At 42.5% G+C, this 23975-nt stretch overlaps 1 protein-coding gene across 1 annotated transcript in view; it reads right to left on the reverse strand.

Moving 5' to 3' along the window:
• The window catches only part of tead3b (TEA domain family member 3 b), a 28726-nt gene extending 9459 nt beyond the window's left edge, over window positions 1-19267 (reverse strand). Inside the window, exons 1-5 of the mRNA XM_061784854.1 lie at window positions 19132-19267; window positions 12447-12704; window positions 3223-3287; window positions 865-927; window positions 643-705 (exon numbers count right to left, since the gene is read on the reverse strand). Of these exons, the coding sequence (XP_061640838.1) occupies window positions 643-705; window positions 865-927; window positions 3223-3287; window positions 12447-12704; window positions 19132-19267 (585 nt within the window). The remainder of the gene's footprint in view (window positions 1-642; window positions 706-864; window positions 928-3222; window positions 3288-12446; window positions 12705-19131) is intronic.
• Between the last annotated feature and the right edge of the window lie 4708 nt (window positions 19268-23975).

The following is a 23975-nucleotide window of genomic DNA, read 5'->3' on the forward strand; positions in this document are numbered from 1 at the left end:
GTTTACGCTATGTCAAATATTTAAACTTCGTTTCGCCCGAGACTAAAAGCAGTTAGTGCATAGTGACATCGCCAACTAATGGCCTGGCATGCACTTTACAACTTTTTGGTAAATGTTGTTTGTGATCGTTTTGACAATATTGTCATTTGTACACGAAACATTTCTCTACTTCTTCTACCTGGTTGTCTTAAAAGGTTCTCATAATGTCCATCTATAGGAGCCTCTGCTCTATTTTACTAAAACGGGGGGGGGGGGGGGGGGGGGGGGGGGGTCGTTGGTTAGTGCTAAACCATGACGCATTCCGACTTCTTTAGACATTCAGGTTATGCTGTCACTATAGGAAGGGAACAACTCCGTATTCTGATAACAAGCAATTAAAAATACATTTTCTATCATATGTCCCATTTAAAAATAGCTACATGTAAGTGTTAAAAAGCGCTTCCTGTCTGACCACAGCATGCAAAAGCATTATTTTTTTTGTCCAATATTCCTCAATAAAGCTGGAATTAGTTCAATACAAATCATGATTTTGTCGGCCAAGCTTGCGTCTGATTCACCTAATGCTATGATTCGAACGAAGTGGTTAGTGCAAAGCCAAGCCATATGGTCCAGCCCCGGTTGAGCCCGCCGTGAAGCGCATACCTTTAGCTTTGACTGGATCTCGCGAGATTTTCTCCGGGCGAGAACCTGCAAGTGGCTAGAAACCTGCACAGAAGAATAGCCAAAGAGGGAGGGAAGGAGGGAAAGGAGAGAAGACAAGAAGAAGAAGAAGAAGAAGAAGGGAAGAGAGAAGCCGTAACCAAAAGAGGAAAGAGACGCCCAGTCAGTGTCGCCAGAGAGGCGGGGCAGGTCGCCATCACCTACCTTGATACCCGCCTGGTATTCGCGAACTTTCTTCCGTGCTAACACCTGTATGTGACTAGAAACCTAAGGGGGTGTGAGAGAGTTTTTGAGCACAAAAAACACAACATGCATTAGGATGCATGCACACACACACTCACACACACACACACACGGAAGCGCAACCTTAAACAATCGTACAGTGGAACCTCTAAAGGTCGGGTGAGTCGAACGTATTGCGAAGCGAGATCTCGGCAAATCTCGAGGGATTCGGCCCACTAAGCATCTACGGCTGGATCTATGTATACCACATGGTTCAAGTGGTACAATTCCCATGTTTTACTCTCGAGTGGAACAATTGGTTTATGGGTCATGGCAGCGTTGAATAGGATATTTTTCGATTGAAATCAGGTCTGATACGCATCGAATATCTGCCAATGCAAGTGTAGCGTAAACGGACTGATTGGATGTACCTTATCGACGGCAGCAGCGTGCGTATATCGCATAAATACAGCAAAAGCATAGACGATGACATACGGTACAAATATGCTACATAAAGGTGAGTTCATCATTAAATAAGCAAAACAATCGGCATAATGTCGAGGTCACCCTCATTTAAATCAATGGGTGGTAGAGTCCGCCCATGGAGCACAGTTTTTCCGTTTTGCAAATCACTTTGCAATGAAGCTGCGTGTGTGATGACAACCGGAGAACGAGAAAATAGAAAGGACAGAAAGTAAGAAAGCGGTACGCTCATTTCTCTGCTTGGTGCTCAATAAGGTTGTCCATTTTGGAAAACGCTTCAAACACAGAACCTCAAAACAGTGACGCCGACGTGCCAACAGCAATAAATAACTAAAAACAACAGAACGGACACTGCAGGGCAAAGTCAGTGTTGAGTTTTAATTCAAAGAGACTCGCCTCCCAAGCACATACAGTAGTCACTAGTAACCATATCCAGCAGTCATCAAAGTGTTTTAATGTTGTAGAATGTATTCATTTTTTATTTGTACTATCAAACATTTTAAAACATTAACTGTACAATTAATGACACTTTTGTGTCTCCGATCTCCAGGTTTCCACTGTATTTACATTAATATATACACACACAGACACACATGTGTGTATATATATATATATATATATATATATATATATATATACAGCTCATGCAGACAAATGGAATCACATTGAGTACTGCATTGTAAACAACGTGAGACACTTTGTTGTCAACAAATGCAGCTTACAGCTTGAATATCACACAGTAGAAACAGTCAGAATGATTTTTTAAACTGAAATTAGGTAGGAATGTGTCTTTTCAAAAGTATTTTCCCATTTAATCAATTCATTTAATGAATCTGCATAGTACAATGGTGCCTTGAGATACGAGACGTCGTTCGGCCGATTGATTTGCTTGACTTGAGAACCCATCTGAACTCACTTCAAAGCAAGAAGCACTTTGGCAGATAGTGAACAAGTCTTCAAAAAAAAAAAAAAACTCCCAGTTATGATTTAATGTCAAATTAAATTTAGAATTAGGTATTTTAAAACAACCACATAACTTGACATTGCAGCCCATTTAGCTTAATGACAAACAAAGCAAAACACCATAGACAGGCTAATGAATGAGCACCAGTGTTGCGTTCTTATAACGCATTAAGCAACAGATATTTGAAAATATAGGGTAAAGCATCACTTGTAGACAGATAATATAGCAATACTCACATGGATATACAGTATTCGTTATCCTCTGCGAATAACGACTAATATTAGTGTGGGTTACTGAGCAATTGTGACCATGTATATCCGTATGTGTCTATTATAGTGACCCCAGATGGCCAGAAGGAGCAGCACAATGTCCATTGAATTGAAGCAAGAAATGTGGCAAACACTTAATTTTTTACATTTTATTTACTTATGTCGTTACTGTATGCTTACCTAAAGTACAATGTTATAATTTGTTTGTCTTATTAAAAACACTTTACAAAATTGGGTTTTGTGTTTTTTGCGAGTCTGGAACGAATTAATGCCATTTCCAATCATTTCAGTAGGGAAAGATGATTGAAGATATCAGTGTTTTGAGTGTTCACGGAACGAATTAAACTTTCATCTCAAGGCATCACTGTATGTGTTCAATTCACTTTTTGAATTGTACTACTGAAATAAATGAACTTTTCTACCAAATTTCCATTTATTGAGATGCACCTATATCCAGCATTACAAGTAACCTAACCTGAAAAAGACTGAATAAGGAAGATTATGATGTTATTCATTCATAACTAAAAAAGACGATTCTGCATCTGCGGTGGTGTTTTGTGTTGGTGTGTCAATTAATAGAAAAACCATTGTTAAACACTCAAACAACACTTGGTAACTATTTACCTGTTTCCTTGTGCGAGTTTTCCCCGTCCTCAGTTTGATGTACCGCGCTATCAGTTCATTGCGACCTGTGTGGAGACAAATGCAAACTCGTCAACATAGGAGGCAAAAACACGTGACAATAACCAACGTTGGACAGAGGGTGGCGTTGTTGTTACTTTAAAAAAATAATAATAATGCATGTCAAGAAACGCTTTGACCTTTCCCAGCACAGACGGCGAGCAAACACGCTTTTGTCACGGGTTAGAGGCCACAATAACACCTCTGTTCCCCATAGGGCACACTTATTTTAAAGCAACCCCATTGGAGATGAGGCACACAGGTCTTAAAAGCGGACGTCAGTAACTCAACGTCTGTGGCCTAATTACCGAGAGGGAGAACAGAACAGACATAACATCCACACGAGACATTCTGCACAAACTGTTTGCGCGTCTATTTCGGGCACGCGTGGTTTCCCCTCATGTTTCTGGTGCATGAGAAGTGCTAAAAACACGATTATGTTGGCTCGGAGGGAAAAAATGCGCTTCATTCCGAGTCCTGCAAACTTGGGTTTCTGCAGCTTCAAGAGGGCTTGGACGGCAGAAACCGGCACACACGGAGTGACTAAAGCAGGGTACACGCACACCGAAAACCGAGCCAAATTTGAGCCCAGGCCGGCGTGTCGCATGTGAAAGATTATCCCGAGTGATTATCCTGTGGTGTGGGATGTGTTAAAAGTGATTTTTTTTCCCTCATTGATCCGCTGGGGAAACGGTTGGGGCTCCAAAGAGTACGACTAATCTTTCATTTTCTGGCAGTCTGGCTGTCGCTATCATTTTAGACATGGGGAGGGGTGAGGGAGACAAATTGATTAGCAATAAACCGACTTTCAACTGCTCCTCTCCACAGTGGCCAAAGAACTAAATAACCAAACTGTCAAACTCTGATTGAGGTAAGATGACAGTACAGCATGACCAGTCAGATAATTAACTGTCCGTTGGCAATACTGAACACAAAATTTCAGTGGAACATTTTTCTTACCAGCAAGCTCATTTGCACACAAAACGGAAAAAGGAACCATTTTATTCATATTATTTTTAAAACTCCACACCTTCTGATTTCAGCCACTGAAATGATTTTACTTTCAGATTTCCTTCGTCCTCCATGAAAGCAGACATTTTCCCCCCCATTTTCTGACATATTTTGAATGTAACACTAACGCTGTCATTCCCAAGAGTGCCACGACTCTGTTTGAAATCTGAAAACCATCTGACGCCCGGCCAAAACCTCAAAACACGACACTGGGATCAATTGTCCCCAAATATACAAGTTTTCAAAACCAGAACATGTGTGTATCTAAACATGGGAATATAAAAAAAAAACGCAAATTAACAATTAGTTAGTCAGACTTTTAATGTAAACGTGTTTTTTTTTTCCCTCAACATAAATCTACATATTGAAATACAGTCTGAACATGACAGATAGGAAATACTTGCAAAGCCCAAGTGATCTTTATATTGCAGTATGAACATTTTGAAAAAAATGTGTTAAAAAAAGATGGAGGATGCTGGATGTTAAAATGTCAGTAATGACAAGTTGTCACTCTTAAAAGTGTTATATTTGAGTGAAACTTATGTCACGATCAAGAAAAGTTCATGTGTCATGTTGTTGCACAATACTTGATGAAAATAAAATATTCTCTTTATAGTTGCAAGATATAATGGCATTATCAAGTATCGGTAAAGTGGTGCCTTGAGATACAAGTGACCCAACTGAGGAGTTTTTGGAGGTACGAGCCCTCGTTCGGCTAATTTTTTGCTTTGAATTGTGAGCACAATTTTGTCATGCGAGCGCTGTGTGGTGGCAGTGAACTCGACTCATCTCAAGTCACTTCAAACACAAGCAGCAGTGGGCAGAGTGAAGAATTCTTGTTGTTCCCAAAAAATTTTTTATTACAATTAATTTCAATGGAAAAGGCGATTTTAAATAGTGTTTTGAGTTAGGGTTGTGGTCACGGAACAAATTAAACTTAGATGTCAAGGCACCACTGTAATTGGTATCGACAAGTTCTAAAATGCAAGTAGTCGTACTTGGGCTGGAAAAGTGGCATCGGTGCATTCTTACTAAAAGGTTTTGTATTTGAGAACGTCATGTTCAAGAAAAGTTTCTTTTTTGTCTTTTGGAACAATATTTGATAAAAAATAAAATAAAACCCATTTTCACACAATACTCAAAGTGGTATTGGTGCATCCCCATCCCTAGTGTGTACCCCGCTTCAGTAATAGCATTGTTCAAAGCGCTGGCCACGCAGACACATCATGACGGCAAAGGTGTCCTCTTTGCTCATCCACTTTTTTAGCACTCGGCCTCCAGAGGGCCCCGCGTCTCGCAGTGACCATAAAAGTACAGCGGGGCCCTCGCGGAACTGCCTGCCCGATACCCCGCAAGCACCGCCCCCTTTCCGCCTGGGGCCAAAGAATGGACACGCCCTCTCCGGCGCCTCCGCATTCCTTGCATTCCTCCGAGCCTGACACATCTGTGTGAGCCAGTTTGATTGGCCCGGGCCTGCAAACACAGCCGGAGCTTGGCGGGCCGCACACATATACACACACACACACAGACACTTTTAGCAGCCCAGAGAGAGGCGAGTGAGGTTACATCAGGGGTTATGGTCGGGGTGAGGGCCAAGGGGCTGCTGGGGTGGAAGGTTGACGGTTGAGTGTGGGGGAAGAGGGCGAGGGGGCAAAAGGGGCAGCTGATGCTGTAACTCTTGGAGGCTACACAAAGCCATCAGTGTCTCTGCCAACAACTGCCACCTGGCCGCAGAGGAGGAGGACGGCGGGGGAGGCCTGCCCACCCCCGCCCAAAACAACACCACTGTGTGACCCGGCACGGAGCAGACGGCAACACCTGCTGCCGACCGTCCCAGTAGAAGATGGCGGAAGGAGAACAATGCCAAGCTCGCCAACTGTCACCCTCAACCTCTTCAAGCTAATCGGCGTCCAAACCGCTAAGTTTTGCGACGAGTTGCAAAAATGTCTAATCGCACGTCTTCAGGGGTAAAAAAGCCGCTTTCCTCAAAGCTGCCGATACTGTATGCTGTTTAAATTTAGAAGTGTTGAAATTCACCATGTACTTAGCACGTCTGTCGCTTCATTCAAATCTTGGCTCCGGGGTTCCTGCATGGAGTTTGCACGTTCTCCCCAATTTTGCGCCGGTTTTCTCTGAGTACGCTAGCTTCACTTCGCTGTTTTTTGCAGCCCATCTGGTGGCATCTTAGCGCAAAGGAACTAACTGTTGAAGTGAGTTGAGGAGCTTCATTTAGACAATAGTAGGCCTTGGCCGCCAATATTGTGGCATCTACAGGCCATTCATGTACAGTATAAACTTGCTAAAAAAATAAGACAACGACATGCAACGTGCCTACTTCAAAGCAGGACTTCGGAGCACAAGAGCAGGTCTACGATCGCCAACACAAGGTATCGATGTTAACTCTAGAACGCATTGTAAGTGGTCAAGGACAGACGCAGCCGCTGATGCACTTTCAACTGTTTTATGAAACAAACAGTAACAAAATTGAAATGTAATAAGCACATTCCTACACGAGCATTCACTCGACTCGCGGAATGCCGAACGATTTCCCTGTGAACAGTCAGCTGCTAACCTGAGCGCAAAACAGCGAACTGTACACTTTCATTCGTCCCACGTCGCTCACCCGGCCGGGCACCACCTTTTAAAGTGACACACACTTAAAGTCACTGATATTATAGTGTGGAATGTGACAATGGTGACCCCAAATGGATAGCTATGACAACTGCATTTCACCTTCACATTTTGTTGTTTAAAATGGCAGAATGAATTTGTATCCAATTACTGGATACATTGATGGTATAATCGGTAGAATAATAGCTTTTTAACAATATTCGATAGCTGCAGCCCAAGTACAAAAATGGGGAGTGTGAATTACCCGTTGATTTTCGATATTTTGCTGCAGTGCTTTGTCCCAGACACCCCCCCCAAAAAATAGTTGGGGTTCACTGCAATATCGAGGAAGAAACTATTTAATTTCGAGAAATCCCCTCCAGCACCCCCCCCCCCCCCCCCCCCCGCCCCAAAAAAAATAAATCACTGATGCGAACCTTTCTATGTTTCTACTTGGCCCACGTACCAACACCTCTACAAAGTTCCATGGAAATTAAGTTGCTTCAGTAGTTAAGCAATCCAGTAAACAAAATGCCAATTAAAACACAATGTCCTCAGTGGGGGTACTTATGTGAATCCTCTCCAAAAAGAGACGCATGTGTATCATTCGAGGAGCACAAACAGTACAAGGAGATAATCATGAATGATTCACCTGGTGCTGTCAGAACAATGAACCAGTAGGACTGGTTCTATGAGTCATTTTCACCAGGACACACCGTTGTTGTGTGTGTGTGTGTGTGTGTGTGTGGGGGGGGGGGGGGGGGGGGGGGGGCAGCAGCACAGCGGGAGTACACACACGCACAGGGGTCCTACTTCCGTGTCTTTTTGTGATCACCTCGACATCCCCCTCAGAAGGCCGCAGCCTCTTTTCCTGACAAACCGCGCCCCCTTCCCCCCCCCGCACCCCCAACCGCACCACCACTGGAATTTTCCACTTCCACGCTAAAATAGTCAGCAAAAAGGTAATCTCATTTCACGCCACGTAACAACCCCCCCCCCAGTCTCCTCCCCACCAATGCGACTCTGCCCTACTACCCCCCCTCCCCTCTCATAACATTGAGGTAATCCTAAATTGCTAGCATACTGCTCCGCAATGACTGAAAACATTCCAAACATCTCAGAGAGGGGATGACAGCGAAGCACCCGACATGCACCGTCATCACTACGACCCTGCACAGGCACAAGTTCTGGACGTGCTGACCTTGCACACTTTTTATTCCAAAAAAATCTAAATTGTGATACATGCTTCCCTCAAGCACTAGTAGGTTTATTTTGTTTGTTTGTTTACTACCTGGAGTGCATTGAAGCAACGAAAGCTGCACAACTGAGTGTGTGCGTGTGTGTGTACGTGCTTGACACACCTGTCAGGGCCCGAAAAACGCAGGTGAGCGATATGTCAAGCACAGCCCCAAAGCAAAAGAAGACAGGTGACATTTTTTAATACGACAAAACACACACACACACGCCGTGTAAAATTGCATGACGATAGGAATGAAAGCATTCAAGTGTTTTCGGTTTGCTAATCCTGGAAATATGTGCAACGGCCACAAGGGAAGTGAAATTTCACGGTTATAAATCATTCAATGTTAAAAAGGAAAGGAACAACAATGCTCATTGTAAACGTCGACTCAGCACAATTAGCTTAGCCTACTTCAATACTAAGTCCAAAAAAAACAAAACAGAACAATGCGGCAATATGTCATTTCTCACCATCGTAACTAATATGATTTAAATAAACACTTTTTTTAAGAGGATGTTCGTTTGAAGGCCACTTCCTGTTTACATTTTGCAATAAACCCAAAGGGGTTCCTGATAGATTTTGGTGGGAATCCACCCACAAACTAAAATCTGTTATTCCCAAAACTGTTTTTGAGATGTGATTTTCACACACACAGCTACCCCAAATACATCAAAACCACTTTCGATACAGTTATTTGTGGGCTAGTTCTTGTTTACATTTATTGTACATTTACATCATGATGGGAATCCACCAAGACAAAAAAACCTTGTTGTCCCTTAACTTTGTTTTCAGAAAGAAGGCGTTCTTGCATTGGCAAGACCCTGCAGTAGAGGGGGTGAGTTGAGCAGTGGCTGATTTGCATGAGACAGGACCGCCCCTTCAAAACAGGCAAGAAAAACAGGTTGAAAGGTTGAATTTTTCATCCTTGGGATATTTTTGGTACCACCATTGTAAAGGCTCAATAGAGAATTTCCTCTGCTTAGAAACGAGCGGCGTTATTATGAACACGTGTGACTTATTATATTGGAGAGCCGGGCTGCTTGAACTGGCCGCCACCCCGCCAACGTTATGGAAATGACTGGTGATGCTACTGGGAAGTCTAGACAGCCCCGTGGAGCCAAAACGACACATGTAGCTGGGCCCTCTTGATAAGGCAATGGAAATTTGAAGGGTTTCCCACCGAGCGAGAGGCGTCTGGGCAGAATGTCTGGAATTCCCGATGGTCACGGATGACTAGCGCGCGTTCGAAGGCCGTCGGGGAGAGAGTGAGACGACGGCAAAAAAAAAAAAAAAAAAAAAACGGGAGTTGTTAACATTCCCATAAGCTTGCGTCACGGCAGCTTTTAGACATCTGAGGTCATCGTCTTGCAAGGAGGTTTTAACTGGACCAGGCCTCGGATGACTTGGTTGGTCTTGACAGTTTGTCGCTAAGGGCGTCCGGTTTCTGAGCACACCGCCTCTTTGTCAACGCACCATTGCACAATGTACACGCAACGGTGCCATGCTAAACAGGACTTGAGAGCTATTAAATCCCACTTAGCCAGGTTTGGCTTGAATGCCAAAAGGTGAAGTAAAAAAATAATAAAAAAAGAAATCACAGTCAGCCAAATTTCTCCCCAAGCTTACTGGCTTTTTTTCAGGAAACTTGTTGAATGTGCGACAAAGAAAAAGGATTCAAAGCAGAATCAGCAGAAATGTCTACTTCACCAAACAAGGCACCATGATGAAGGACCATGTCAAATTTAACCGTTTTGTTACAGTTAGGAGGTCGTGTGGTAGGCTAGTGATGAGCAAATCTGCCTCACAGTTCTGAGGTTCATGGTTCAAATCTCGGCTCACCTTGCCGCTTGGAGTTTGTACAGTATGTTCTCATATCAGTAGTTGTCTGGTTGCCAATTTTGGCTTTCTATATACAAGCGAACTTCTCAAAACAAAACAAAAAAAGCAGCTTTTTGAACTAAGTTTTTGTGCACTTAACACATTCACTGCCATTGACGGCTTTAGAAGTGAAGTGGTCTTTTACAGACAATTTGCTTGAGTTGAGAATTTTACCAGGCAGAACGGTGGGCCTCACAGTCAAGAGGTTCTGAGTTCAATTCCCGGTTTCGACTTTGCATAAACATCCATCCATCCATCCATTTTCAAGTTGATGTCAAAGTTTTAATGTGCTTCAATATACACGAGTTGAACCTACTGAGAAACTGAGGGGGAAAATACATATATATATATCATCAACAGTGTTTTCTGTTGCTCGCAATAAGGAAACTCAGGAAAAAGATGTTGGCAGGGTTTTGAGTGCTGACTCCACAAGTACCTCACCATTAAATTAAGCAATAAAAGATGAATTGTTGTTTTTTTGAAACTATAAACTAAACTATAGAACTGGATCAACAAGTTTTTCTTAGGGCCTGCAAGTAATATTGTTGAATATGTATAGTTTTAAAAATATAATAGTTTAGTACTAATAATAACAACAACATAACATTTTCTCTACCACTTATCCTGTACAGGGTCTATCTCAGCTGACACCAAGTAAAAGGTGGACTACACCCTGAATTGATAGCCAATAAATCACAGTAATAACAATAATAATAATGATAACATACTGTATACGATAATAATATTTTGTCCAACCAAAAACCAACAAAGAATGTGAGCGCATCAGTAGAAAAAGCCAGCCGAAAGCGCTAAAATGAAAACTAATGCCTCTAAAATACATGGTCTGTCAGCCGTGATTGATGGTTTTTATGGCCGCATCGAATTCAACTTTTCGGGACTTGATGGACAATAATTAAAGGGCAGGAAAAAGATTTACAAAGCACCACTGGAACGGGTTGGAGGGATGCATTTCATTGGTGAAAATAACAGTTTCCAAAAACCAGAGAGAGGTTTGTTGAGGACAGGGCCCAGTGCACTTCCTGTCAATCAACATTCGCCACTGCTTGATAAAATTTCCGACCTCAGAATCTCATTAGAAGAGATGCGAGTGAGGCATCGGAATAAGTCGATACTGATGTGCTTTGAATTCCCCGCACCTGGATGCCCCTCATTCGACGCAGGGACTTGCCAAAACAAATCCATCTGGAGCTCTGTGGGACATTCAAAGGTGCAACAGCTGCAATTTAATGAATGCGCTGCAGGAAACGACTCTAGACAAGCATGTGTACGTGTCCTGTGTTCCCATGTGCTGATTCCCGCTGTGATAATTCGGCAGAAACGTCCTGCATCGAATTCAGGACTCAAACCGCAGCAGCAGAAGAGGAAAGGGGCAGGTGTAAATCAAGCACAGAGATGCTTTCGGCACAGCAAAAACCTGCTCCGAGTGCCGGTGCGACCGGAAGAACCTGCCCCCAGGTCACAGCAGGACGTGCGCAGACTTGTTGCACAGAGTTGAGGCTGGAGAGTAAAAAAACTGGCTCTCATAAGAAAACTGTGACATGAGCGCCAAAGAAAGAAATGCTCAAGATTTGCTTTGGTTAATACACGATTCTATAGTTGTTGCCATTATGGTTTGCTTGTTGTTCGCAAATTCATCTCTCCTGCTTCAGATTACTTTAAAATTCAACCCAGATGTGATCCAATTTCAGTCTAACGCTGACAATCTGATTGAACATGATCAGGCCCTCACATCTCTGTCAACCCTTATCTGGTTTTGACCAAATTTACAATGTGCATGCAGTCGGAAGCTGTAAAATGAATCAAATTCTCTCCAAATCTGATCCAACTTGAATCGAACACTGACAAAAACATTTAACATGATCAGATCCTCACATCTATGTCAAATCTGATCTGCCATGTGTATCCAGTGCCAGAAATGTTAACATTAAACCAAATTCAAGCCAGATCGGATTCGATCTAAATCCAACACTCACAACACTCATATATCTGTGAAATCTTTTCTGATTTGGACAAATCTTGCCATGTGTACTGAGTGCTTGAAGCATAAACAGTACAATCAATTCAATCCAGATCCGAATCCAATTTAAATCCAGTATTGGCAATCCCATTTAACATGATCAGGCACTTAAAAGTGTTCAAGTTTATGTAATTTGGTCAAAATTTGGCAGGTGTATTCAGAGTAAGAAGCTGTAATATGAAACCAAATTCAATTTAACACTGACTATCCCATTTCACATGATGAGACACTTATATCTCAGTCAAAGCTTGTCAGATTTTCTACATTTGCTATGAGTATGCCGATTAAAACTGGAATGTCAAACTACAACAGATTGCACATTTGGTAACAATTTAACAAAAATGTGTTTCCGCTTTGTGGGTACATTGACTTGTGATCCGGTCGACTCACCATACATCTTGCCCTCATCCGAGAGGATGATTTTCCTCCGGCCACATGGCGGATAGATGGCGAGGGCCTCCTGAAAACTCTGCTCGATATCCGGGCTCCACACCCCCTCGGCGTCGCCGTCGATGGCCTTGTCCTCGTTGTCCCCGCCGTCCAGCCCATCTTCTGGGCTTCCGTTGGCACTCCAATCGTGGGACGCAATGGTGGCGACTCCCCCTGGGCCCGACCCCGAGCCCCAATATGAAAGGATCGGTAGGGGAGCTGTTTTAAAAAAAAAAAAAAAAAAGCACTTAGTTTTAAATACATTTGTTAGAAAGGAAAGGTTTTGCATGATTCTCCACAAAGCATAATGAAAGTCCTCATTTATTTATTTATAGAGAGGCTGACCTCAAAAGAAAATGCTAATGCGAGAACACATGGTCCCAAGATGTTACAATTTAAGAGATGTTAACTCGAGACATGCAACATAAAAACCGAGATGACGACAGCCTAAAACAAATATTTAACGTCCACACAAAAACACCTGAATGTACAACAAAAATGATTTGTTATGTTCATGGAGGGTCAAAAATGCTAACATGAAAATGATCCACTTCCAACATTCACAATCCCATTCATCAACAACAGCCACTTTCATCCTCGATTATCTCATTTGGATAAAAATCTATGTGCATATTTTGTCAGAAATTGTAACATGAAACCAAATTCAGTCCAGATCTGATCCAATTTAAATGCAACGCTGACAATCGCATTTAATATGCTGAGGTACGTAAAAATCTCTGTTAAATTGTAACCTAATTTGACAAAATGTGCTGTGTGTGTGCAGGGTCAGAAGTTGCAACATGAACCCGAACTGAATTCAGATCTGATCCAATTAGAAACCAACACTACCAATCCCATTTAACATGCTCAGGCATGTAAACATCTGTATTAAATCTTATGTCAATTTGACATAATGTTCTATATGTAGGAAACATCAACAAAAAGATAAAACCAAATTAATTCCAGATCTAATCCAATTTTAATTTAACAACGACAGTCTTATTTAACACAATCAGGCAACCAAATCTTACCAAATTTTGTCCAGGTGAGCTATGTATATGCAAATTCAGATGGTTCAACATGAAACCAAATTCAATTCAGATTTAATCCAATTTCAATCCAACACCGACAATCCCGTTCAACATGATCGCTACTAAAATCTGCTAACTCTTACCAGATTAGGACACAATTTGTTATATGTATGCAGGCCCATATTATTATAGATCTGGATAGATCTGTACAACAAGGATAATTTGTGATTGTTAATGTACTCCATCTATCCTGCCATCTATCTATCTTTCGTTTACATCTGGTTATCTCACTTCACCCTTAATAAAATTATTCCATGAGTAATAATTGCTCATATTTTCTGTCTTTGCATTGATGAATGAAAATAAATTCAAGATAGACCATGAAATGAACTTTAAAGAGCTCACTAATCAGGACTGGCCTCGGAGAATGCCTGTGGTCTCGGAACTGTCGGAACTGTGTCTCAATGCGGTCGGATCGCAGCCGACGGCGAGCAGAAATCCAAAGTGTTTTTCAAGCTGCCTCTGCAGCCTCGCATTGTCTATGAAGTAACCACGAGCCTCTCCCCCCAGAGAGGTTCTTTTTCTACTTCGTGCAGATGCTGGTGAGTGGGAGAGATGAATAAGAAATGATCAATGTTTCTGGTAATGATGTTTGGTGATTTCTCCTTGCTTGTGTGAAGCTTCATGGCTAGAAAATAATCTCATTTGCACAGTCTTCAATTAACCTAACTTGCTTGATTTTGGAGTATGGGAGGAAGCTGGAGTACCCCACACAAAAAAAAAAAAAAAACCCACGCGAGCACAAATAGAACAATTCAACACAGAAATGCCAGAGGTGACATTCAAACCCAGAACCTCAAAAACTGTGAGGCATACATGCTTACCACTTGACGAGCAGAAATGGAAAGATACAAAAAATGACCCAGCTTTGTAATAATTCCCAATAAAGAAATGTCCACTCCGCATATCATTAAATACCTTATACTGTACATCAGTACATGTACTACAAAAAGTGATAAAAAAACAAAACAAAAAACAAACAGGCTCCAATAATACGGAACTGCCATAAAAGTCATACCGGTAAATTTAATAAAAATTGAGAAAAGAGAGATAGCAGTTTCAGCCCATGTTGAAATCTCAAATGCTGTCAAAAATGTTGAATATGACCCAAATAAAATGTGTTCTGCAACAGACAATAAATCCTCCTTCGTTCCCGACGATGGGGTAGAAAAAGCCCTGACTGTGTGAAATCACATTTGCAGGCTTTAAAAAGCATAACGGCAGAACAGGTGGCGGCGCTATAACCCCCAGCACCAGGCCGTTGTAGCCAATCAGAAGCCGGAAGGAAGTAGTAAGCGCCGTGACAGGAATCAAGGAAAACAAATGGTACAATTGTGGACTGCTAGCAAAGTAAGGCTAGGCCTGACTACAGGATGTCCTTGGTTTACGACAGTCCAGACATTTTCTTCGTTTCATTGCTTTATATTTATAACCTAGGGGTGCTTTCCATACAAATATGTATTGTACTTATGACATTTAAAGCTTACAAATGCCTCGCAATGAACTAGTTTGCACAGCACTTGGAAGACTACGTCGGATCGCGTCACAAGAAAGGCCCCCTCGGTTACCGCCGTTTTTCATTTGAGCGATTTATATTCATGGCATTGAAGTGATTTTCAAATCAAATGTACAACTATTTGTTTTTGTTATGAATTCACCACTGTGTTCGCGTGTGTAGGTTACTTCAAGACTACGGCGTGTTCCGACTTGCATGTGATCACCAAAACCACCATGGCTCGCTGGCATCAATCTATTTTCTATCCCGTTTATCCTCATTAGGATCATGGGTGAGCCTGACTTTAGGCGTCAGGAGCTGGGTTCACCCTGGAATGGTCGTTGGCCAGTTGCAAGGCAGATAGAGACAATCAACCATGGACAACCTATGGACAATTTAGAGTCGATGGACAAGTTAAGAGTCTTCAATAACCTAACACTTTTTGGAATGTGGGAGGAACCTCGAGTACAAATTCAAACTGCACATCGAGATTTCAACCCCAGAATCTCTTGACTGTGAGGCAGACGTGCTAACCGCTAGTCCACCGTAGAAAACAAGTTTAAATTACCCTTTTATTTTGCTCTTGTTGAAAATTGAGTTTTAAGTTTACAAAAGGCCACAAATGGCAATGGGAGAGCTATTGATTTATTCGAGAGGAGATTTTGCCCTGGAAATACACAGCAGCATTCGGTCGCACGCTACAACGAACACGATATCGTCGACCCCCGATTTCAGTTTGACAAATAACCACACGTCAGGCTGCTAATTTTAGCCGGTGAGGCCTCAGCGATGGCAGAACCCATTAAACAGGGTCAAGGCATACAAACTCAACACTGCAAGCTGAACTCGCCCTGGACACGCTCATGCGTTGCATCACCAGGGGATACAGCGGCTACATGGTGTGAGGCTTTGGTAATAGTAATAATAATAATAATAGAGTGGTGAATGGAGGATGGAGGCTAGAAAACAAATGTCCCCCACTAAGACAACAGCAGATCTGTTCAAGTGAGGCGCTTAACCGTGAGTGCGGCCTGAAGTCCAGACATGTCCTTATTAAGAAAGGGCTGCGAGCGCTCACTGTTTCTCCTCCTGCCTCCCTTGTGTCAAACCGACGCCCCCGACCCAGACTCCCCCCTTCCCCTTTCCAACCACCCCACCCAGCGTCGGGAACGTCTCTACCCAAATAAGGACAGGAGACTAGCGGATGGGAGGAGAGGGGCGGTTGTGGCTCGGCCGGAAAGTTGGTTGGTTTGTCGGGAGAGCGGAGGGGTGAGCGAGAAGGGGAGGGGCCCCGACGGGGGTTTGATGGGGGAGGGGGTGGGAGGGGGTGTTGTCCAATTTTGGCTTCCACATTGGGGTTTGGAAAACAGAGGGATTGTTTGAGCCAGAATGCAACATCAGCACAGCGGAGGGCGCGGGGGGATTGGAAGTGGAGCGACAATTTGTTTCAGTGCATCCTCCGGTTCAGCGTCTCGTCATTTCAACCGAGCACTTAAAGGAGACATAATTAGGGATGTACCAATACAACACTTTTTGAGGCCTAGTACAAGTACAAGTGCTTGTATTTCAGTAATCGCCGATACTGTGTACCGATACTTGATAATGCAATTGTCTTGCAACGGTGATGAAAATGTGTTTCAATTTAACCAAATATTTTGTAAAAACACAAAACATGAACTTTTCTTCAATATGGCATGTGTTTTCACCCAAATACAACACTTTTAGAAAATAAAAACTTGTCATTACGGACATTTTAACATCCAATTGGGTGTTTTTCTAAAAGTCTTACCACACATTTCACTTCACTGTATTTCAGTTATCTCAGTCTGAACACTAGGTGGCACTATGTAAAAGGAGTGCATAGAGAGGAGACAAAGAAGACATAAAAGAAAGAAGACGATAGCAGGTGGAAATATCAATACAGATGCCATGTTCTCTCTGTGTTAACTACAAAATAAAGTGAATAAAAAGAAATACCAGACTGTTTCTTGAGATGTTATAAAATGAAACTGCGACAGGACAACTGAGCTGAGACTTTAATAAACCATCGCTTTGACTTCACTTTATTCGACGGGCTGCGCCACGGCTCAGTCGGAGCCCATCAGCGCGGAGTCGAGCTGGCGAGGGAACTCAAAACTCAGTGCTTGCCGGATGGCTCGCACGGTGGCCGCCACCGTCGCCGCCCAAGGAATTTATAATAATTTGCAGTTGGCTAAAAGTGCTGTCACTTGTGGTTACCTTAAAGTTTCTCCACATGGCTGACATGGCCAAGAAGGTATAAGTCAGGCTGGTGAACTGTTACCGGTATGTAATATCGGTGCAGTTTTAGGAGTAAGACTACAGTACAGACATACAGTATTGGCACCGATATCGGTATTAGTGCATCGCTAAACATATAAATTTTTTACACCATGTAAAACATTTCCCAGGTATCTTAATAATTTCAGCGACATGCTTTTCAACAACAGGATCAACAAATACAGTACACAACATTATTTCTTCTTGATTTGTTTTTCTTTTTTTTTTTTAATGAGCAGCGAAACAAATGCCAAGTAAAGCTTCTGTGGATCTGCGCATGTAGCAGGCACACCAAATCACCCCCTCCCATCCCCACTACGCTGAAAAACTCACAGAGAATGGAAGGACACACTAATCTGGGCAACCAACAAAACTCCATGCAGCTATGTTAACACTGAGCTTTAACATGAAAAGTGTTTCAGACAGTCACTTGAAATAGCCTTCACAAGATAATCTTTCAGAAATATCTGTAGGGCTAACGATATTAAATTTGTTTATTATCCCAATTATCGAGTCATTGGATTTAAAAAAAATATAAATAAAAATCACCCTGATTCGCAGCCATCGCGAGAAATATTTCTGTGTGAGTCTGCAGTAACATTAGTCCGTGGAGAAAAATTATTACTGCGAAGCTTCGGGGCCAAGATTTGACTTCAACTTTGCTATAAATGGTTTCAGCCTGAGGAATCTGATAATTGTGCCTTGGCTAATTTTGATCGCAAGGGAGGGAAAATGAATGCTTAAATGTGGCCTCACTGTTGGTGTGTGTGTACCCCGCTTAATCTGACTGCAAACTGGGTGAGTCTGTATCAACTGCGCCTCTGCTAGTTGTAACCAAGTATTGAACGACCCCGAAAAGGTGATCAACAATTAACACAAACTGCCTGTCCCTAAAGTGAAGAAAAACTCAAAAACTCCAAATTGGAATTTCCTTTTTTTTTAAATTTGTTTTAGTTTTAATTGGTTGGGGAGAACCAGACAATATCAAGCAATTCAACACTGTAACTACTAACTTCAAGACCAAAAAGCTCCACAATGTGACTAGATGACACAATGAAACACTCAAACTTGACACACAATTCACACAACACTCTTTCCACTTTCTGGGAGTCAGGCCACGGGACGCCCAGACCAACATGCAAGAAAATTCCAATGTGCAGCTGGAATGTAAATAGCGCTGCTGCATGCGCACGTTCATTCAAACAACGCCATTCATGCCCCGCACACACAAGCCTTCTTTCCGATACGTGTTCTCAGCACCCGACCACGGTCGCCTCGCTACTTCCTGTTCTCTGCAGTCGGATTACCTCAGCCGCGAATCCCGCTGGCGACCGGCCGGCGTTTATTGCCCTGCTTCCTTTCTTCTTTGGGGAGAGGATTGTGCGAGTGTCGAAATATGCCACCGAAATCCAGTTTTTACAACTGAGTCACTCGCAGGGCTGCTGGGTCACATGCACGGGAGGAAAGCAGCTGGTAAGGCAGGGAAGAAAGGGATTCCTTTGCAGGGATTTTGTAGAGCACAGGCAATGGCGAAAAAAAACAACAAAAAGTACATTTTCCTAGACAGGACAACAGAGCAGTTTGTTTGCTTTTTTTCTTGCCAAAACAAGAGGCCTATTATTTTCAAACGTGACACAAGATGTCCGAGGCAGCTGCGTTGAAGGGTGATATCAACGGGTTCCTTCTCAGCATTTTACCAGTCACATTTTTTTCCCAACTAATCTCCTTAAAAACCTATTCATCCATTTTCTATACCACTTACCTGCTAAGGGTTGCAGGGAACTAGAGCAGTGGTCCACAACTACCGGGACATGGACCCAGCGATTTGGTACCACGCCAGTCCTGGCACTTTCCTGACACACATTCGTGAGAGGCCTTACTAGGAATTGGTTTACCATTTAGCTACCCGATGGGGTAGAATAAGTACCTAATCAAGTCTTTGCTGAGTTTTGCAAGTGTCCTTCGTAGTCACCAACACCCTGACTCACTTTCTCCTCGCACAAACACATATTGTGAACACATTTCCATCAAGGCGATTGTTTTTGTTGGTTCAGTTCTTTTCATTTGATATTGTCTTGAAACCTAAATGTTTGGTCTCCGCACACTAAACCGCAAGCGTTGCTAGTGTCGAAGGGCGCGCACAGATGTAGAGGGAGCGATTTCGATCTGTACGAGAGACCTCCAAACCCCGAGCCTCCACACCTCCTCAACGCTGCCGCCCCTCTGCACGCCAACACACACACACACACACATTTGACAGGGGAAAAAACAGGACTTGGCAGCCGAAAGGAGCAGCTGCTCTCAAAGGTCGTATTACAGGAGAAAGAAAACATTTTAGCTTGCTGCTCTGTGACAAGAACATGGCTTTCGCCCCGTCCTCACGCCATTGAAAGGCCTTCTTGCTCTGTGTTTTCCACTTCCTCCCTCGCCCGGATCTGTGCTAAATAATATGCAATAATTAGAGCCACGCTGCCCTCTCTGCTCCTCCCAAGTGTATGTTTGGCCCTAATAAATTTCGCTGCAGCTCCTCCAATAACTTCCTCCTACTTCCTATCTGGCACAGAGCTCAGGAAACAATCAAAGCCGAAAGTGAGAGGCGCACGCGCGCGCACGTACGTGCACAACCCCTCGTCGAGTTAACATTTGCACTGCGATACCAGCTGAGAGAAAAACTATAGTTTTGAGAGTTAAGTCCCACTCGCAGGAAATAACATCACCGCAAATCTTACTCACGATACATTTAACAAAATTGCCAAATAACAGCCAAAACGGAAGCTACGGAGCATTTATCGGCAAACGCCTTTTACACAGAACTCAGCAAAGGCAGAATATTGCCTCAAACGTGTGTACGCTTTCACATAGCAACACCCCGCCATGAGCTAGTTAAATGACATCAGCGTCTGTCATGACAGATGCTTTCAACACAACAGGATGGGAGGAGCAAGAGTGCAACTTCATACCCCGAAGGTGGAGAATTGCCAAGACCACTTTGTCCAAAATGGGGGGAAAAGCTTAGCTACACTTAGCTTAGCCATATATAGTTTGCATCTACATTTTAGGTCCAAGTGGCCAAGTTCAAATTAATGCCGATATCCAATTTGTTTGACTATTTCCATGTAAATTTCAAACGACACATTAGGATTGTGCCGTTTTAGGCACTTCACGATTCCATTATATTATTTCATTATTATCTATGTATCTGGGCTCCAGTGTCCACATCAGAGCACAAAAGCCCTTTTTGTTAACGACGGCATATGGTCGTAAATCCTTGCCAATAAACGTTGCGTGATGACATTTGTTTCCCTCTTTCAGAGCTGTTTTGATAATAACCCAGGCTGGACACGCGTGAGGCGCTGTCACGTTTGTAGTGTTACCACGGTACTTACTGTTACATTTTTTTATTATTATTATTATTTTTAAAACACGCCAGCCTTTAAACTTAAGTGAATCTCACGCTGCTCTTTTCGTTCAGGTGTCTGGGTGGCACGCACAACTTTTACTTTCTATTTTATTGTTGTTGTGTTGTTTGGCCAGAGGCAAGTGTTTATATGTCACCGTCGTGTCATAAAGCTGCCGCTGACTGGGTATATCCATTTGCTTCGGACATCTGAAACGTATCATATTTTTATACGCGAAATCGGAATTGTGTTGCTTGAACCTTGCTGTGTAGATTCAGCCTTACTTGTTTTCTCGTCTCTCCGAAGTTTCACACCGAAATCCGGCAAAGATTGTCATATTACAACGGTAACAGAAGATGAAGGTAGAATATTGGCCTAACTATGCCGCAATCATACTCACATATTTCTGAATATTTGTTTTAATTTCTTAATATGTTTAACAACATTTCTTTTCAGAATTTGATTTGCCCCTTCCGAATCCCAGAGTTTGTGCCTCCAATCAGATTCAGCCGTATTGAGCGCCAAACTTATCGAACTTAAAATAATAATAATAATAACTAGATTAAGTTAAAAAAAAAAAAAAAAAGTAAGCCTAGCATGAAGATAAATTTAATCAGCAAGCCTCCTCATGTGACTACTTTATCCGGTGACGGTCATCTGACCGGAGCGAGCAAAACGGTGGCTAACACCAATGCTAATGCTGCATATTTAGACATAAATACTAATAAATACTTATAGAACAAATCATTTTAACACAGCAGGACGGGACAAGTGAGTGTCAGGTGTCGGGATGACTTTGTCAACCAATTTCTTTTACAGGCAGTGTAAAAGGGCAACAACCACTGGCTTTGATCACCTTCCAATCGCCATCCACGTGAGAATTAAGCGCGAATCCATCTGGAAAAGGAAAGACAAGCGGCGCGCCAGACTTGCTGCTGTTCTTTCTTTTCTTCTTGTTTTTTTTTTTTTTTTTTTTGCTCCAAGAAAGCCTGAATCAGCACATTTGGGGAGAAAAAGAAAAATCGGAAACTTTCCAGGGAATGTAGCGGAGGGAAACCAATCTCGCCTGGATTGGTCATTTTGTGGCGAGGAGCGGTTACAAGTCATAATCTGTGAACGCTCCAGGACATGCACGGCCTTGCAACCAGTGAACTCATCGCAACATATAAATTGTGGCATAAAAAAAGCGATTAAACGCCGTCAATGCTCATGGCTTTGATTGTGCGGGGCGATTTGAGGAGGGGAGGATTTTCATCAGGGGAACTCTGAGCCAACTTTGTAGCGCACTTAATGTGAGCCTATTCATAACAGTCCTACCATTCGGACAATTGCGCACTGTTATAATAAGAGCAACTAAAATTAATACCTCTGAGCCGCGTAGGGAGATCCTCCCCCAACCCAAACAGCCTGAACGCGGGGATTAAAGTGGTTTCACATGAGTGCCCTTGGGTCAGCAGAACTGGAGTGTGACACACTGCAAGTTTGTGTGGAGGTGTGTGTGTGTGTGTGTGTGTGTGTGTGTGTATGTGTGTGTCTGTAGCCGAGAATGCTTGTCACAGTAGCCCACACACACATAACCTCATAGTCAGTTATTTCCCCTCGTCCCTTTTTTTTTTTTTTTTTAAGGGTATGTTCAAGTGGAACATGACTCGTAGGGTCGGGCAAGGAGAGCGATGTAAAAAAACAAAGACGACAGTGTTCCCGAACGCTCCCCTGCATCGGCTTATCTAGGAAAAGCTCACGGTCTGGAGGAGACTTAAAGCCTGTGCCGCATATTAGCGTCCAGACAATGGCGATGGACTGGACGCTCTTTGAAAACTACTCCAGTATAACTTGTACATAAATGGACGAGACGAAAGATGTCAGGGACAAGACTGTAGACCTGCGCAAGCCTGGAATGGGTTCCAAAACCAACAGCAAAATGCTTGTTGTGAAGGTGACAACTATTTGTGGCATTATTAAAAAAAGAAAAAAAAGAAATGAACATCACTTGGCCTGGGTCTGGAGCTCCACACAAGATCTTGCCTCGTGGAGTGAGGAGGATCATGAGAAAGGTTAAGGGAGCACCCTCAAAGTACACGACAAGAACTTGCTAATGATCTGAAGGCAGGGACCTCCATCACCAAGTAAACACGTCGTAACACAATGCGTAATGGGCTCCATAATGGACTGAAATCGTTCTTAATGTCCTGACATTCTCCTTAAATTAGCCGGCGAACGTAAAAAAACTCGAAGAATGCTACGGTCAGGTGGAACCAAATTTGAACTTTGTGTGGAGGGTGAGAAAAAGAAGCATTTCGACCTCCCCACTGATAAAGATCTTAACCCCCAAGCAATGCCTGGTACTCTCTGCAAATGAGTCTGGCCGGTATTCAAATAAGATACAAAATCAGCAATCAATTCATAGTCAAATTTCCACTAGTAACAGTGCTTAACGTTTTGTAAATAATTTGAATAAATTACCATAAAGGGAGGTTTGTTGCGTTGCACTACATTTTATCAACATGGATTTCTTTTCAAGGTATTTCGGAGGCTGTCATGTCCTTGCCATTGTATAAGCCACATACCGTAATTTCTCGTGTATAATGCGCACCCATGTATAATACGCAGCCCCAAACTTGACCTCAAAATTCTGGAAAACCCTTCTACCTTATGTATAATGCATTTTTACAATGCATGATTTTGCTTCCACCCATATGATCAAAACACGAAGTATTATCTGTAGTTTGTTATTTTTTTCAAATAATTATTCTAAAGTTAAGCACTTCATTTGAACACGTAATACTTTATTTTCATTTACTTGCTCTTCTTTTGAAATTCACAGCCCTACTTTTATTTAGTTAATGAGAAAACACACAGTTGTGGTCATATGTTTGATTACCCGGGGATAATTTGTAAGATGGGTACAATTCTTTAAAGAAAACATGAAGGGCCAGGCGAAACACATTTATAGTTTTATTTTAATGGGATTCAAATTAAACTGTCAAGCATTTCAGGAAAGCATTATCATCAAACAAAACATAACCATAAAAAAATTAATGACGGTTGTTGTTCTTTTTTTTTTTTAAACAATATTTCATAAATTCTGCCAGGGTATGAGCACAACTGTACATATTATGCGGTCATACGTACCATATTCGAATGAACGTGTAGGCTACACCTTTTTCATAACCACTAGGTGGCCCTGGCATATTAGAATGAAAGTGTA

Source organism: Phyllopteryx taeniolatus, chromosome 9 (assembly GCF_024500385.1).
Source record: "Phyllopteryx taeniolatus isolate TA_2022b chromosome 9, UOR_Ptae_1.2, whole genome shotgun sequence".
NCBI lineage: Eukaryota > Metazoa > Chordata > Actinopteri > Syngnathiformes > Syngnathidae > Phyllopteryx > Phyllopteryx taeniolatus.